The sequence below is a fragment of the Alosa pseudoharengus genome, unplaced genomic scaffold, assembly GCF_046254945.1.
Source record: "Alosa pseudoharengus isolate Yale_2024_CS ecotype anadromous, Long Island Sound unplaced genomic scaffold, YU_APseudo_1.1 YU_APseudo_1.1_scf_7, whole genome shotgun sequence".
In the NCBI taxonomy this organism is placed as follows: domain Eukaryota; kingdom Metazoa; phylum Chordata; class Actinopteri; order Clupeiformes; family Clupeidae; genus Alosa; species Alosa pseudoharengus.
Genome location: NW_027468859.1, coordinates 41222434 through 41239143, shown reverse-complemented (window position 1 = coordinate 41239143; position 16710 = coordinate 41222434). Strand labels below are relative to the sequence as shown.

Sequence of the window (16710 nt, the reverse complement as noted above, 5' to 3'; positions counted from 1 at the left end):
AGACGATTGCCCTGTGTGTTGATTGAACTGCGAATTGAAACTGCTAATGTGACTGTAATAATAATAATAATACGTTTATTTTATATAGCGCCTTTCTCAAACCCAAGGTCGCTTTACACAGTAGGAAGGCAAGGAAACACAATAACAAACAAACAAAACAATGCAACAAAGACAAGTTATCTGTATGGAGCTATGTGTTGGGTGTGGAGGAGAAGTGATCATTAAACAGAAAGGTCTTGAGATGTGCTTTGAAGAAAGGAAAAGAAGGACCGGCACGAATAGGTTGGGGGAGGGAGTTCCAGAGTTTGGGGGCCAAGGCACTGAAGGACCTGCCACCCAGGGTGGAGAGTCTCGAGCGGGGGATAGCCAGGAGGTTTTGGTCAGAGGATCTGAGTGAGCGGGAGGGAGTGTAAGAGGTCAGGAGGTCGCAGATGTAGGGGAGAGCAAGGTTGTGGAGGGCTTTGAAGGTGAGTAGTACTACTTTGTATTTGATCCGGGACGGAACTGGTAGCCAATGGAGAATGGAGGGGATGTGTGCTGATCGTCTGGTATGAGTGAGGAGCCTGGCTGCAGAGTTTTGAATATATTGTAGTCTTTGAAGGGTTTTAGTGGGGAGACCAAGTAAAAGTGAGTTGCAGTAATCTAGACGGGACATAATGAAAGAGTGAACCAAAGTCTTTGCATCACTAGCAGAGAGGAAGGGTCGGAGGCGGGCAATGTTACGGAGGTGTAAAAAAGCGGTCTTAGTGAGTGATTTGATATGAGGATCAAAGCTAAGGGTGGAGTCAAGCTGAATGCCAAGGTTTTTAACAACAGGGGGACGATAAGTTGATAAGTTATTTAATAATATATCATTCAACTTAACATCAATGGCTCTAGCACCTGTTATTGTGAAGCAGAAGCATCTGGTGCACTTGAACTCGACATATCGATTGATGGGTGTAGATTGTCTGATCGAGCCTTAGTCCATGACATGTTTCAGGTTGGAAAAATTACACCGAGAGCGTAGAAGTTTTGAAAGCGAGAAGGAGCAGAAGACAGAACCGGTGAGCGGCCCGATGCGAGCGTCATTTCTGTGCTCTCAATCATAATTGTTACAGTTGAGATAACAGCCCTCAGTTTCTCTATTTACACTCTCGATTCCTGAATCTGCGCTCGTTTTCATTCTTTATGCACTTGCATAATAAAGGCATCTGACTCCATAGCGTATGGTACACCAGCTGCACAGCGGCTCAGAGGAAAGCGCTCCATAGGGTCATCAACACCGGCCAAAAGATAGTCGGATGCCCTCTCCCCACACTGGAAGAACTACACAGTTCCCATGTCTCAAAAAAGCCCAGAACATTATAAAGAACACCCACCATCCCAGTCACTCCCTGTTGAACTGTTGCCTTAAGGCAGACAGAACAGATTAATTAACGCAAGGACAAATAAACTCAAACACAGTTTTTATCCAAATGCAATATGGAATCTGTTGTGAAATGGATCAGTGACATACGGTCATGTCTTTTAGAATGACTTTGCCTGTTCACTCATGTTCTTAATTGCTTGACCAATCAGAAGTGGCCAGGTTCAAGTTGGAGAGGTCGCACTTTTAACAAAACAGGAAGTAAGCCCTGAATGATTGGAGAGGGGAGACGGAGTCAGAGATGCAAAAAGCATTCGAGTGAGCCTGAAAGAGCGGATTTTTGTTAATACTAGTTGTTTTGTGAGTTCACAACGTTTCGTTTTACTAGTTTAAACCCTGTATGTTCAGAGACATTTCAGTAGCGTGCCACTCGGGATTTGTATGCCGCGGTCGGGGAGACGTCTTCTCAGCTTCACCAGCAGGACCAAGTAGAAAACCGGCACGTCAGTAGCCTGCGCTACGTTTTGAAACTCCAGAGTTTCAGAATATCCACACTGGTTCTTACGGAGTAGGAGACCCGAAACATCAAAAGGAATTATCATTCTACAGAACATCCACACTGGTTCTTTCGGAGTAGGAGACCTGAAACATCAAGAGGAATTATCATTCTACAGAATACCCACACTGGTTCTTTCGGGTTAGGATTTCCAAAACAAGCAGAATTGTCGTCCTGTGGACAACATGCATACTGACTTGGACAGAATCCTTTGGAAAACAAACCGTGAGTGACAATCAAAACCGCACCTTGCTCATTTTTCCATTATCGTTTAAACTGCTCACACCAAGCTCATGTTTCACCCCGCATAGGCCTACATAACCTAGGCCTACTCTCACTCTACGCTCTCACACACACACACACACACATGTAGGCACACTCGCTCGCTTTCACATTCACCTCCGCCTACCTTAGGCGTCATCTTTTGTTTGTTTTGAGTTTCATTTTGTTTATTGACTAAGCCTATTGTTTGATGCGATATCGTCTGAACGAACTTTGTCTTTTTTGTTATGTTTCTGTCATGTTGCATTGAACGCTTGTGGTGTGTGCTGTTCACATTACGAACTACCCTGCCTTTTGATGTGTGTTGCTCATATGAACCACTGAATTACTTTTTGTTTGTTTGTTATTTTGTTTGCTTGTGGTGAAAAACGGAATAACTTTTCTAATACAAAGAAAAACTGAAACTTCATCTGTGTTGTGAAATTGAGTCAATGCTTAACTAGAGGGATAATTTGGTAACAGGATTCTTTTTCTGACTTGGCAGCCCTCTACTGCCTGGCGCCCAACTTAAAAGAAATATATAAATTTAAGTCAGTGACACCATTACAATGTCTGTAGATGTATGTTCATACTGTTTATATGCAATGATTGTGTGTGTTCATACTGTTTTTTTTATGCAATGACTGGGTGTGTATGACTATGACTGGGTGTGTATGACTTTATGTTTATGAATGCTGCGAATGCTGTTTTATATGTTTCTATTTATTGTTTTTTTAAGTAACACTAGCACTTAAATATTTGTATAGACTCATGAATGATGCACTGATGGGAAAGCAGTTTACATCTCGTTATGGATATGGTTATGGTATTTAGCAGACACTTTTGTCCAAAGCAACATACAAATACAACATTACGAAGTTAAATTTAACAGTAAACTATTTAAAAAGTTGGTAAGACTAAATTAAGGAGAATAGCAATAATAAACTGTGTCAATTTAATTAATAGCCTAACGCCCCGGTTACGTGCCAATCTAGTTGGGGTCAGTGAAGATGAGTCAAGCTGGATGTTAATCTGCTGGGGAATAGCTGGAATTTTAGCTGGAAACACCAAAAGCTCAGTTTTGGAGAGATTAAACTGAAGGTGTTAGTTAGGCGCACCAGTGCAACCAATGCATATCCAATGGGATATGAACATGTTGCTGAGTTTATATTGCAAGGTTATTTTTTATATGTTGTAATATGCTGAAATGGCGATAAAATGAATTTAAAAATGGCGCCTCTGTTGAATCTTGCCTCTTTTGAGGTGGTTCTTGTGGCTGAAAACTCATGAAATTTGGCACACACATAAAGTGTCTCAGTAAATACTCAGAGACAAAGGCCTGACGCCAGGCATGGCTCAGGAACTCTATAGCCCCCCCCCCCCTTATGTCACTGCAGCTTATGGTTAGCATATATTTCCATCTACACACACCAAATTTGGTAGGTATGTGTAACTCCCCAAGACGAACAACTGTCTTATGTACATTCCGTTAGACACGCTCAACAGGAAGGGAGGTAATTGGGATTTTGTGCGTTGTGACACAATCAATTTTGAAGCACTCTTCCTAGATGATTGATCCGATTCATGTCAAAAATGGTAAACATGATGTCAAGATGTTTTTGGAATTGTGAAGCTTTTTTATATGTTGTATAGTGCTGAAATAGCAATATGATGAATTTACATACCTCGCGATATAAACAGGAAAAGTGTGAACAAACATTTGCCATGCATTGTTTGACATGACTCAAACTTAACAGATTGTTATTTATTATAGTGAATATGATATTTCATGCCCACAATGCATATCTGGCATAGAGCCACCATCTGGCAACAGATAGAATGGCTATTACACTGGTGGCACATGATCAATTTTGACGCACTTCTCCTAGGTGATTTATCAGAATCATATCAAAATTAGAGGACATGATGTCAAGATGTTGTGGATGTTGAATAATGATATCTCGCTGAATTAACTAAATCTGTCAATGTATATGTAAGTCACAATGTATTGGCTGATTTAGCTGAAACTTCAGTTTATTGATTATTATAGTAATGATATGCACACGCCCAAAATGCATGTCTGGCATAGCAACACCATCTAACAACATATAGATTGGCTATTTCACTGGTCTTACCTCTGCCATTCCTAGAAGTTTCATCAGATTGATTAAATGAGCGTCATGCACCCCACCCCCTGCCAAACAGGCTGAAATCAATAGTTCCCATGAGCGAAATGAAGTTTAACACCCATATCATCCCTCACAGTCTACTCAGGGTCAGCGATTTGGCCCGGGGTGTGGCCCAGGGACTCCATAGCGCCCTCTTATGTCATTGAGTCTTGTGGTCAGGGCAGGAATTTCACGGCGGCCACGACGGCCATGGCCGTCGTAGCCCCTTGCGTTGGCCGTGACGCCCCTTTGAAAATTAGAGGTTTACAGGCCACGGTGGCCTTGGTGCCCCCTTCTTTCAATATTCTGCTTTGCGTCCTACTAATAGCGATATATATTTGGCCTGTCAAAACAATCTTAGCATTCACAGCGCAAATTACGCAGTGGAGAAAGTTCGTCCAAATTCACCCATTCTTCTCAGTTGAACTACTTGCGAAGTAGCCTAATCATCACACAGACATCACAAGTATCACATGAAAGAGCTTTTTCTCAGCTTTTAAACGATGTCAGCCGCTAATTGCTTTGATTAACGGTTCGCGAGAAAAGTAAATAATATCAATTTAATCATAAATTCTACTGAAGGTTTTGCGTCCATCTCCCTACCCATTCATCTCGGCGGAATACTTCACGAACCCCTCGTTTAACACATGACAAACCATATATCAGAATAAACAGCAGACCTTACCGAACACAAAGGTGTAAAGCAGTCCCCTGTACAGTTAGCCGTTCCAGAGTAATCCCGTTTTGAATTTGCAGTACATTTCAACATACATGGATGTCTCCAAATTTGGGCTTTTACACTGTGTTTAAATTGTTCCACATTATTTCATAACGGGCCAAATACAAAATAAATATTACAAATATCGCCTAGATATCGGTAAATCAGAGGACAGCTGACTAAGAGTTTGTGAAAGTAGCCTTAATGATCACAAAATGCTAAGCATGCATCTAGGCTATTTGAGTTTCTTAAAGCTGAGCTGTGCTTAAATTGTTCAATACATGATTTCATAACAGGCCAAATATCAAATAAATGTTAAATATAGCCTAGATATCTGTAAATATTAGATGATCAGATGATTTACAGTTATATGTAATGTGTCATGTTTCATGTTTTTGTAATGTTTCATACAGTGATGCAGGTCTACTGCAGTGAATAGGCTAAATACAACTTTGATCGTTTTTATAGCCTACTACTGTATAGTTAACGTTGGCCTTAGTGCCCTGACATGTGGCCTTTGTGCCCTCCACCAAATATGCCCAACTGAAGGCCAAGTGGCCTTGCCCCCAGAATGTTGAAATTCCAAGCCTGCTTGTGGTCAGCAAATAGTTTCACCCACACAGACACAAAAGTTGGTAGATATGTGTGTCACGTCAGGCCCGTCATTGCCGCTTGTGGCTATATTTTTATTTTATTTATTTATTTTATTTATTTTTCCTTAGACATTTCTGGAATCTGCAGAAATATGAACACATTATATTCATCCCTTATTATAACTTATTAATGTCCACGGTGGAATTTTCTTTGAAATCCTTTTCAGCACTTACAGTAAGTGCTAGAGCAAGTGCTACAGCAAAGCTGAAATCAGTTGAAATATTTCAAATCAATTGACTGATCGCAAGCCCATCGAACGCAGATGAGCCAATGGCAGTTCAATAGCTCCGCGCAGGCAGACACACTCTGACCGCTTCAACTTGCGGCTCCATAGAAATGCATTGGGAGCAGCTGATTTTTGTCTGGTTTTATTGGATTTTATAGTGATGCAGACATGGGGGACTCGAGTCACATGACTCGACTCTAGTCAGATTCGAGTCAGAGACTCGAGTCATTTTTTAAGACTGAGTAGAAAGAGTTGAAAAGGACGGCCAAACGACATGTATGGGATTAAGGCAACACCGATACACAGATTAATAGCTTTCAATCTTGATTATGCTTTCTGTAATTATGTTAGATTAGATTCAATTCTATCCTCCCAGCTCTCCCCTATTTTAAGCAAAGGGTTAACTTACTACTTAGCAAACCATAACGAAACAGTGCTCCACCACCACATCTGTAGATTAAAGCCACACTGCTAACTCATTGTAAGTAAGATAAACAAGGATGTTTATTGTTCTCAGCATTGCCAGCATTGTGTATGATATGATTGTCACTTGGAGAAGACTTGGAGAACGAACATTAGTATAGTTAGCTAACCGCTGCTAACGTGCTAGCATCATCATGTCAGAAAAGCACAGGGCTAGTGTAACATTTATTCACCATAAATTAATAAAGTTGAAGTGGCTCTGCAATGTAGGCTTCCGTTTATTTGTAGTACCATGTTCCTAACACAACATGACCCAGTGTCCTTGTAGTATGCATGCAAGTCTATCTAGCACAGCTAATATTAATATCAGTGAATCACACTCTCTTCCCGTCTAAGTTTGTCACCCAACAAAGCTAGATATGATTTTTTATACATGTGTTTCCATGTCATACTGGAGTCTTTCGACGGCTCCTAAATTAAATCAGGTCTGTGGCTCTCCAAAAGAGCTTCTTGGGATGTAACTTTTACAGACAGACATACAGCTAGAATCTACCTATCATTGAAGTTCTAGTTAACTCCGACTGAGGTTGTCGGACTAGCAAGGGGGGGCGGGACTTAGCGAATGGTCAATTAAGCTATGTGGCTACAACAGAAGTTTTTCTTAATATGTTATTTCTAGTGGGTTTTTTTTTCCAGGAATTTCAGATCTTCATGCTATTTGATACGCATATAACCCATAAGACTCTTACATGCATTAATTAAAGAAAAATCATAATTCAATGCTTTTCTAATCTTTTTGCTTTTCTAAACATTTTGGACTGAGCTGAAAAATCAGGTATAGTTTGTAAGTAATGTCACCATATTCTGTCTTTGATCTTTGTCATTCACAATCAGCCACTGGTTTCAACTGCCTCATCAGGCTTGAACAGTAAAGTCAACACTACAATGCCAACTTCGCCTGAAACCAAATCCAAAGCTGGGAGGGAGAAGGAGAAAGTCATGGAACTGGATGAGCTTCGGACTCAGATGAAGGAGGTCCTGTTGACTGTAGAGTTACTGAAGACTCAGCAAATGTAAGAAACACATCCAAGGTCACAATTGTGTGTGTGTGCAATGGTAATGAACAATTACTTACAGTTTTCCACAGTTGCTTTGGTGTATTTCTCAAATCATAATGAAGATTTGCACAGCAGATAGTGAATTTCTCAAAACAATTAGTGCAAACTGCACCACATAGTGGATAACCTGCAAAAGTCATGATACCATTGTTTATGTCAAGATAGTCAAACTGTTTTGTCCTGTTCGTATTTTCTAATGAACAATGTGCAAGGCAGCACTATTTTCTATTTCAATCAAAACTACAAAGTTATTAGTATCATTATTGTGTGTGGAAGGGCTTGATTGCAAGACACTGGATACGTTTTAAAGTTTTTTTCTGTTGATAGACATTGTGACGGTATAAAGGAAACAAAAGCTTTTGTTTCCTTTACAGCATTGTTATGAAAAATGGCCAATATACAGCAAAACACCCCTTGGTCAGAGCTTTGCAACACTACATCTTTCTATACATCCTGACGTTCCTGTCCGCAGGGCACAAATATTTGCTATATGCTAGACAGACCATGATAACTAGTTATGACAACTAGCTCAACACATTTGCATGTAATGACACAAGCGATGAAATAAGGCCAATTTGTTTTATGGGGTAGGACTATTATTCAGCAGGCAAGACATTAAAAAAAACATTAAAAGATAAAAAAAACAATACGAGTATGAGTATTTACATTTGTGTACTTGCCAATACCGAGTACCAATGCCATATTTCTACCACAAAATGACTAGCATAAAATTGCAATGAATTTTCTTCTCTGCTCTGATTGTTACAATAAGCCTAAAATAAATATAAATAACTAGACTGCATTTCCGGCGGGAACTGCGAAAGTGTGCTTGCCCTGGTTGCCCTGGTCTGGTCACCAACGTGAGCAGACAGTGGCATACGATATGCTGAACCTGGCTTGATCCAGACATTGTAACAGTGCCTTTCAGTGTTGGAGCAGTGGCAATATCTCAAAAGCTCTAGGAGAGGGCTATTCAACTATTGGCTTGCGGGTTGAATGCGGTTTGTTAGATTTTACCTTTGGGCCTGCCTTCGAATTTAGCTTCTATAACTGAGATCAAATCAATAAAATAAAATGACAGCAGTGATTGGCTGCAAAAATAAATAATGTCACGCGTCTTGCGTCTCTCAAACTGGGCTATCAGGTAACCTACAGAGGAATTGAAATTATGAAATATGACCAAGGCATTAAAAAGCTGCTTGTTTGTCAAGATACTTTTTCACTGATTTATTAAAAAAAATATGAGCTATGAGTGTGAATGTTATATATTCCATCCGACAAATTATGTTTTACTGGTTTATTTGACAAATAATCTATATGGATTTGCTCTATAAAGACCTTATGTCTGTTTGGGATTGTTTTGTGAGCCTAGGGTTGTTTTGAGAGGCTATTGATGTAGCCTATCTCAGATGTATCTCAGAATAAAGAGGGGTCATTCCGTGTCAAATCACCCAGTGGCTGGCAGGTCACCCTCTCCCAAAAAATCTGAAAAAAATCACAGGTGTTTGTAGACCAAACCTATGCATAAATCTTAAATAGTATATCTGTATCACTAATGGTTCCAAAACTACAGCCCTTTGAAGTTTCAAGTCATTTTAAGCATCGTGGTGAACAATCCTTTTTGTTCAACTTCCAACATTATTGGCTCTTTTGGTATTTCACACACATTAGTGAAACTATGTGAATAGAAGTACATTTTCCTGTTGAATTAAACAATCCAATCAAATCAGGTGTATCTTGTGTAATTTCCCCTCTGCAAAGCTCTGAAAATGGCTATAAATTCATTATGTGAAAAAACATCACCACCTTTGAGGGCTTGTCATTCAAAAAGTATGTGACACAAATTCATCAGATTTTTTCCCACTCATATATGTATTATAAGGTCCTGTCCATGCATTAACTTTGGTTGTTATCATTTTCATATTTTCAGAGCATTTTTTTAAAATTGGGCTTGATTTTCAAAAAGCCTGTTTTCATCTTCTCATTTCACCACGTGGACAGTTAACAGGATTTTTTTAAATTTTACCATATATCATTCTGTATGTGAGGATCATCTGCCCAAAATTTCGGCTTGTTGCTGAGTTTCTTCATTGAGATACGATTTTTTACAAATATTGTCTATAAATCCACTGAATTTGTACTTTATCTGCAGTACCACTTTGCACCACATGTGGTGCTCTTTTAATACAATGGAAGTTAATGGAAGAGTAAGAGAGTCACTTGTTTGCTGCACATATCCAATCTAAACATAGGAAAAAAATCTGATGAATTTGTGTCACATACTTTTTGAACGAGAAGCCCTCAAAGGTGATGATGTCTTTTCACATTATGAATTTATAGCCATTTTCAGAGCTTTGCAGAGGGGAAAGTATACAAGATACGTCTGATCTGATTGGATTTTTTAATTCAACAGGAAAATGTACTTCTATTCACATAGTTTCACTAATGTGTGTGAAATACCAAAAGAGCCAATTATGCTGGAAGTTGAACAAAAAGGATTGTTCACCACAATGCTTAAAATGACTTGAAGTTTCAAAGGGCTGTAGTTTTCCAACGATTAGTTATACAGATATACTATTTCAGATCTATGCATGGATTTGGTCTACAAACACCTGTGATTTTTTTCAGATTTTTTCGGAGAGGGTCATCTGCCAAATTGCGCTGAAATTGGGTGATTTCACACGGAATGACCCAGGAATACTTCATATTACTCTAAACTACCGTCTGTAAATCAACTGTATACTACTGCCTCACATTGCAACACAGCTCAGATCTTTGGTTGCTATGAAGGCCAATAGTTCTAAATGGATGGTTGCTATGGCCAAAGGCCAGTTCTATCTCTGCCGTTCGTAGAATTCTGATTAACCTTATCTTATTTGAAACATCTCTATTTTACTTAGCCCACTTCCATACAGTGGGTCCCATTAAGAAGTGGCCACTTCATTCGCGCTTACCGTGATTCACACAGCATCATTATTAAATTAATCTGTCACCATATGCCTATGCCTACGTTTGCAAAGAAAACATTTTCATTTGATTCACATGAAACGTTACATTTAATGTACATGTTGACAAGTAGTTTTGGTTGTTGGTGGTGTTATTGCATCCCTTAGTTATGCCTACAAAGTTCTCTCGCGATTGGAAGCTCCTGTACACAATAGTAGACGCATTTCAAAACATCGCGTTAAGAGTAAGGAGTCCTCGCCACTTCTTTTAAGCTGTCACAGACTTAGGTGCTACTTTTAGGGCTAAAGTGCTAAATAGCAGTCCTAAAGTTACAAGTGACGAAGTTACGAGTGCAAGCATCTCATATCAAATGACCATGGCATTACGCTAAACAACATAAATCCCAATTAGCAACATACATCTCCTCCCTATAGATAGCCACACAAGAAATTAATGATACTAAATCTCTGCTTAGCATGCTTCTCCGCTTAGCATTCTAATAACAGAAGGGGCACATTTATGTTGACCACTACAACATGACTCATTATGTCTGTAACGTTAACTGTATAAAACACTTACTTTCATAAAGGACGCACACCATCCAGCACATACACATGGAAACCGATATTTTAGGTTCTTGGCCACAAACTCAAAACATGTCTCTCTGAAGCCCTGTTCTAGAATCTTTGCTCTGAAGGCTGCGTTGCTAGGCAACATCAAATGAAGAACACGAAATGAGTCTTTCAGTATTAAATGTGTACGTGTGATTCCGAATAGATGTGTGTGGTTTGCAATTAGAATAAACAAGAAATAACATTTCCAATAATTTCCCATTATAAATTACATAATATTTGCACCTTCCTTACTTGTGAAGCTCACATAATTCTAATGATGTCACCGTATGTATGTGAAATGTAATACAACGTTGCCACCTAGCGTTCAGATGTATTTAACATTAACGTGACATTTCTTGCTTGTGTCGTCAACTCCATGCTTTGAGGAAAACAATCTTTTTATCATTCCTCTTCAGTGAGCGATTACCAGGTCGTTTTTGTAACAGAGATGGCTGTTTATTGTCCCTAGGTTTACAGAAACACCTATTCATATTAATACGTATGGAAATCAAGTTAACGCTGCCGACCACTGTTTGTCTATTACATGGCCCAGAATGCCTTGCATGTCTTTACAACAAAACAACACAGTAAAACCTAAATGCCCGTAAACATATGAATTTGCATACTTGTAACATTTTTAATAATACTCTCCCATCATGATATTTAACAATAATGAAACATTTATTTTGAATACCGTCAATGTGAAAATAACTGTACTACGTCAGCAATAAATAGCTAATGTTCTCCTTACCATTTCAGTTCGTAAGTCCATACTATCCCATGGCTGAGCAAGGATTTCATGATTGGGCAAGGTTGCCCGGAGACATTGTGCATACTTGGAAGGCATTGTGATAGATGTACAATTGCAAATGTGGAAGGTGATAAGTTACCAAATATGGGTGGATGGTTTGCCAAATGCTGGAAACTTTTGGAATGTTTTCTTTTTTTTTAGCTTATGCACCCTCACATTGGAGTCCCGAGTTCAAATACAAAATTTGGTATCGATATGTGACAGTGTTCCTGAGATATGGACGACTTCCTGTTTCGGAGCTTCGCCGCCAATTTCGTTTGGCTGTGACGGGCAAACACTTTCGAAAATCAAAAATCCTTCTGGTAACTTTTGTGAGGCTTGGTCCAAGGATAATGTACGTCAAGTTTCGTGGCGTTCGGACCAAATTTGTGACCTGTGAAAATTTAGTTTCGCTTTCTGTTCAATCCAATATGGCGGACGAACGACACGCCCACCTGACGTCATCTTCGCGAGCAACTTACACCGGTACTGACCGGACGTTTTAAAGTTGGAACGGTGTCTCTGTCTCAAAGGGCCTAGGCGCTAGAGCTGACAAAAAATTAGGGAGACGGGAAAAATAAAACTTAAGAAGAACAATAAGTGTGCTGCTTTGCAAGCACACTTAATAATGAGTATCAAATAAAATATATAATAGCAGGCTATTTCAAACAAAAAATAAACAAACAATTCTGTTTAAAACAAGCCTCCACACTGGCACTGTGTCCATATCTTAATTAAACAAATGATTAACTATTATTATTGCAGATGCTCATATAGAAGCCAAAAGTTCATGGGGCACTATCCTTGTTTTGAGATAAATGTCTTTTATTTGCGATGTCTTGGATAAGTACTTAATTACCCACAATCCTGAACAATCCCACAATCCCACAGTGATGCCTCTGATTGGTGGAAAGTCCGTTATGGTAAAGTTTGAATCTTTCTCACTCGAAAATCGCTGGCCAAGATGGCGGAGTCTTTTACTGCCTATGGCGAAAATCTTAATGTGATTAAAAACTTTCTAGACGTTGGTAGACATTGGTACTTGTATCAACAATGCAGCTAACATTAGCCTACATGCTGCAACACAGGTATGAAATATATTATGTTTTAGTGAGTGTCCAAAGGGGTGAAAACCACTTTAAATCGGGTCACATTATTGACTGTTGTGTGTCCGAGAGTCAGCTTGTTGGTTTTGTAAGGGCCAGCATGAGGGACAAGACCTACAAAGTTGTGAGTTTTGCAGGGAGGTTGGTAATACTAGTTAACATTAGCTAGGCTACTGTAGCCTTCATACTGTATGAGTCATATCAATCATTAACCTAGGAATATTTTTTCGTGCATTTATTGAACATTTTGTGTAATAATTCACGGCAAGTTAACCATATACCGACTTACGAAGATGATTAATTAACATGAAAACGTTGCCTGGTGTCCCTTTAAAAAAAAAAAAAATTGGTGGTCCAAGAGCAGACCATGCACTGGTCCATGCATCAGCCTGACTGAGCGGTGATGGCAGTCAGGTACGAAGCACTGCACCATGTTGCTAACGTTAACGTTAACCGCTTTCACACACACACGATATAAAATACACAATGATAAATATGAAATTCAATACCAAAACACTATTATTTACATGATTACTCCTGAAATAACTGCTATTAACTGCACATTCACAATATAAAAATCACTGCTTGGAGGAAAAGGTTTGCGTGCTGTTGTCGGTTGGAAGTTGTTTAAATGGCAATTTGCGCCGGTTGTGCCTTGCTATATATATTATTTAGTGAGGCGCGGTGGTTTATGGGATGAGTAGTTCCTTCGCTCGGAAATGACAATATGGACACCGTCTTGGACCTTTGACTTTTTTTCATTCTCTTTTTCATTTTCATTCTCTTCGTTTTTTCACTCGAAATGATATGTTGTATGCTTTTGAGTTACGCCGTAGCTGGTTAGCCTAAGACATGCTCTAAAACTCTTTAGATACGGATTTTTCCAAAATGTCAATGGGAGAAATGAATGAGACAATTACTTCCGGCACCTAAGCTCTCTCGGAGGAGGGACGGGATTCTGAAGCTCTATATGGGCCCAGTATCGGCCCGATCCCTGATGCCAGTATCGCTATTGGGCCATCACTAGTTAAAAGTAAATAAGAATTGAATTAACAGCTTTAAAACAATACAATAAAGATGCAATACAAGATTAAAAAATGGTAAAACAACAACATTTAAAAATGGTAAAAGAAAGAGTGTAAGAAAATACAGGATTAAAGCAATAAACCTTTTAATAAAAAATTATTGCAAATAAATTGAGAAACAATAAAAACAATAAAACAAATAAATAAATAATAATAATAAATAAAACTAAAATTAACTAAAAGTGGTAAAAGGCAAAGACTGATATTAAAGGAAGAATGCAGTTAGTCAAATCGGGGAAAGTCACTGTATAGAGTTCTGTCTTGAGCTAAGATTTAAAACGGGCAACAGTCGGCAGATTTTATGTCATCTGGAAGATTGTTCCACAGCTGAACCGCATAGTAGCCAAAAGCAACTTCAACCTGTTTGGTCCTGGCAGGGAGCTTTTTTAACAGGGATATTTCCTTAGATCTCAGAGGCCTGGGGGGAATATGTGAGGGATAATGTATAGAACGCCGGTCATTATCCGGAAATAGGTCCCGAGACCTATTTCCCGATAATGACTGGCGTTCTATACTTTATCCCTTACATATTCCCTATACGTTATCCCACTTATTACACGGCTACTTGCCAAAAAGAAACAATAAACTCCCCACGATATGACTCTTTAGCCTACATAGTCTAGGCTATAGCCTATTTGTTACCATTTCATCAAATTCAGTAGCAGCAACTGGAATCCATGCATTTCCATGGAATTATTTTTGGAATCTGATCCCTTATCATACCTGTTCATACGTACTCGTCGCTCGACTTATCGTGACTAAATTCAAGATGGCGGCGAACGGTAAACTTCCTGAAGGTACTTTCTGTATAAATCGTATTGTAAATAAACTACCAGTGCTTTTTCAAAGTTCTCAATGTCTCGTTTTAAATGTCAGGGCCCTCGGAAGTCTACCAATGAAGTGTGGAGCTACTTTGAGCCTCGTAAATGGTGTAAAACAGTGATTTATTTGCATGGCTAGGCCGATGCCCGAGGCACCCCCATCGAAAACCTGTTGGTAGCATCGGCTAACTAGCGCCAGATTTCGGAGTGCAGGGGACAAGCCAAGATGAGCTATGAGACAAAAGTTCACACTCAGTATCATGTTTCAACACACTTTAGGTCAATATCACACCGAACTTCTCCTTTAAAACATGGGCATAGGTTTAGATGGGGACACTGGTGACTAGTCATCATCAATATTTTGAGATGACTAAATTGTCACCACCAATATTTTAGCGAACTCCTTTGTGGTGTTTGGACCGATTCTGACGGTCAGGTCGACAGTAAAAGAAACGCTGTCATTTGATTGGCTGAAACCAAAGGGGGGTCATCTGACAAGCATGTGAGAGTGTCAAAGAATAGGTTACTTCACTTTGTGGTGGAACTGGTAGACAAGCGAGCAAGTGTGTCGGGTAGGCTAAGTTATAAAACCGTGAAACTGAAAGTTCAATTCTGTATGTAACTGGAAGCCATTGCAGGGATTTGAGAATGGGTGTCAATAGGTCTGTTTTCTTAGCTTTTGTAAAAACCCTTGCGGCTGCATTTTGATAGTGCAATGCCTCCAGTGTAAAAATACTACACTCACCTTAAAGCTTGTGTATAATGTAATCTTACAGAATTGAAATATAAAATGTGAAAATGAATGTTCGTTACACTAGTGGTGGATGCATATTCAGAAAGGAATTGCCAATACACCCAGGATATAGTGAAATATAATAATGAAACATTTATTTAATAATAATAGTAAAAGTGATTTATATTAATGAAAAGCTTCAAAAAGAAGCAAAGAGGGTGAAAACAATTTTCATTAAACAGCAGTATCACAACAATCACATTTAAAAGTGGTATTAAAGTAACAAATTAAACAATAACCCCTAATTGCTTTCCGTTAGGGGTGTGAATCTCTCATGTAAAAGACGATACGATTCACATCTAGATACATGGACACGATTCGATACAAGAAAAGATACATGTTCATAAAAACGATTCAGTACGATTCGATGCGATTCGATGCAATTCGATGCAGTTGAAGAATGGAAAGCGTTCTGAAAGATTTGCTTAAGGTTTAATTTTATATTATCAATTATCATGGTCATGTCAACTAGGCAAAAACAAATGTGTAAATATGATTATCTAAACTGAGGTTTGTATCATATACTGTATTGAAATGAAAAGGCTACATTTCAGTCAAACACAGCAGCCAAATACAACATAAAAATACATTTTTATAGACTTTTTAGACAATTTTATAGAGTTATATCTGATTTTTTTTCAAGGAGCTGTAGCCTATTGTTAAGGTAAGACACCGAAAAAAGAGTGCTTAAGACAATCTTGGCCTTTTCTCATATAGCCCAGCCTACAAGAATAAAATAGGCCTACATACCAATGAACTGGGCCTATTTTGTTCCAAGTCTGAGTGAATATGAACAAAATAATAATAATTTGTGCATCGTTTTAGCAGCAAGGGCCAAATTATTCTTTAACATTAAGGAAATCCCTTCATCAAACGTAAGGCTACGCTACAGACTATTGTTGCCGTTTAGGAATGCTACAGTAAGTGTTTAATTTCGCGCACAAAAGAGTAAAAACTGTCAAACAAACGACCGATTGCGAGTTGTCACGTGCTTAAGTTGCAGTAGATGTATGGGTAATGACATACTTTTGTCAATACTTAATTTGACAACTTTGGGCAAAGAATGTAGCCCAAAACGAACTG

At 38.8% G+C, this 16710-nt stretch overlaps 1 protein-coding gene across 1 annotated transcript in view; it reads left to right on the top strand.

The window, feature by feature from the left end:
- The window catches only part of cd2ap (CD2-associated protein), a 154480-nt gene that overhangs the window by 126666 nt on the left and 11104 nt on the right, over positions 1–16710 (top strand). The window contains exon 16 of the mRNA XM_076272389.1: positions 7249–7427. Coding sequence (XP_076128504.1) covers positions 7249–7427 — 179 coding nt within the window. The remainder of the gene's footprint in view (positions 1–7248; positions 7428–16710) is intronic.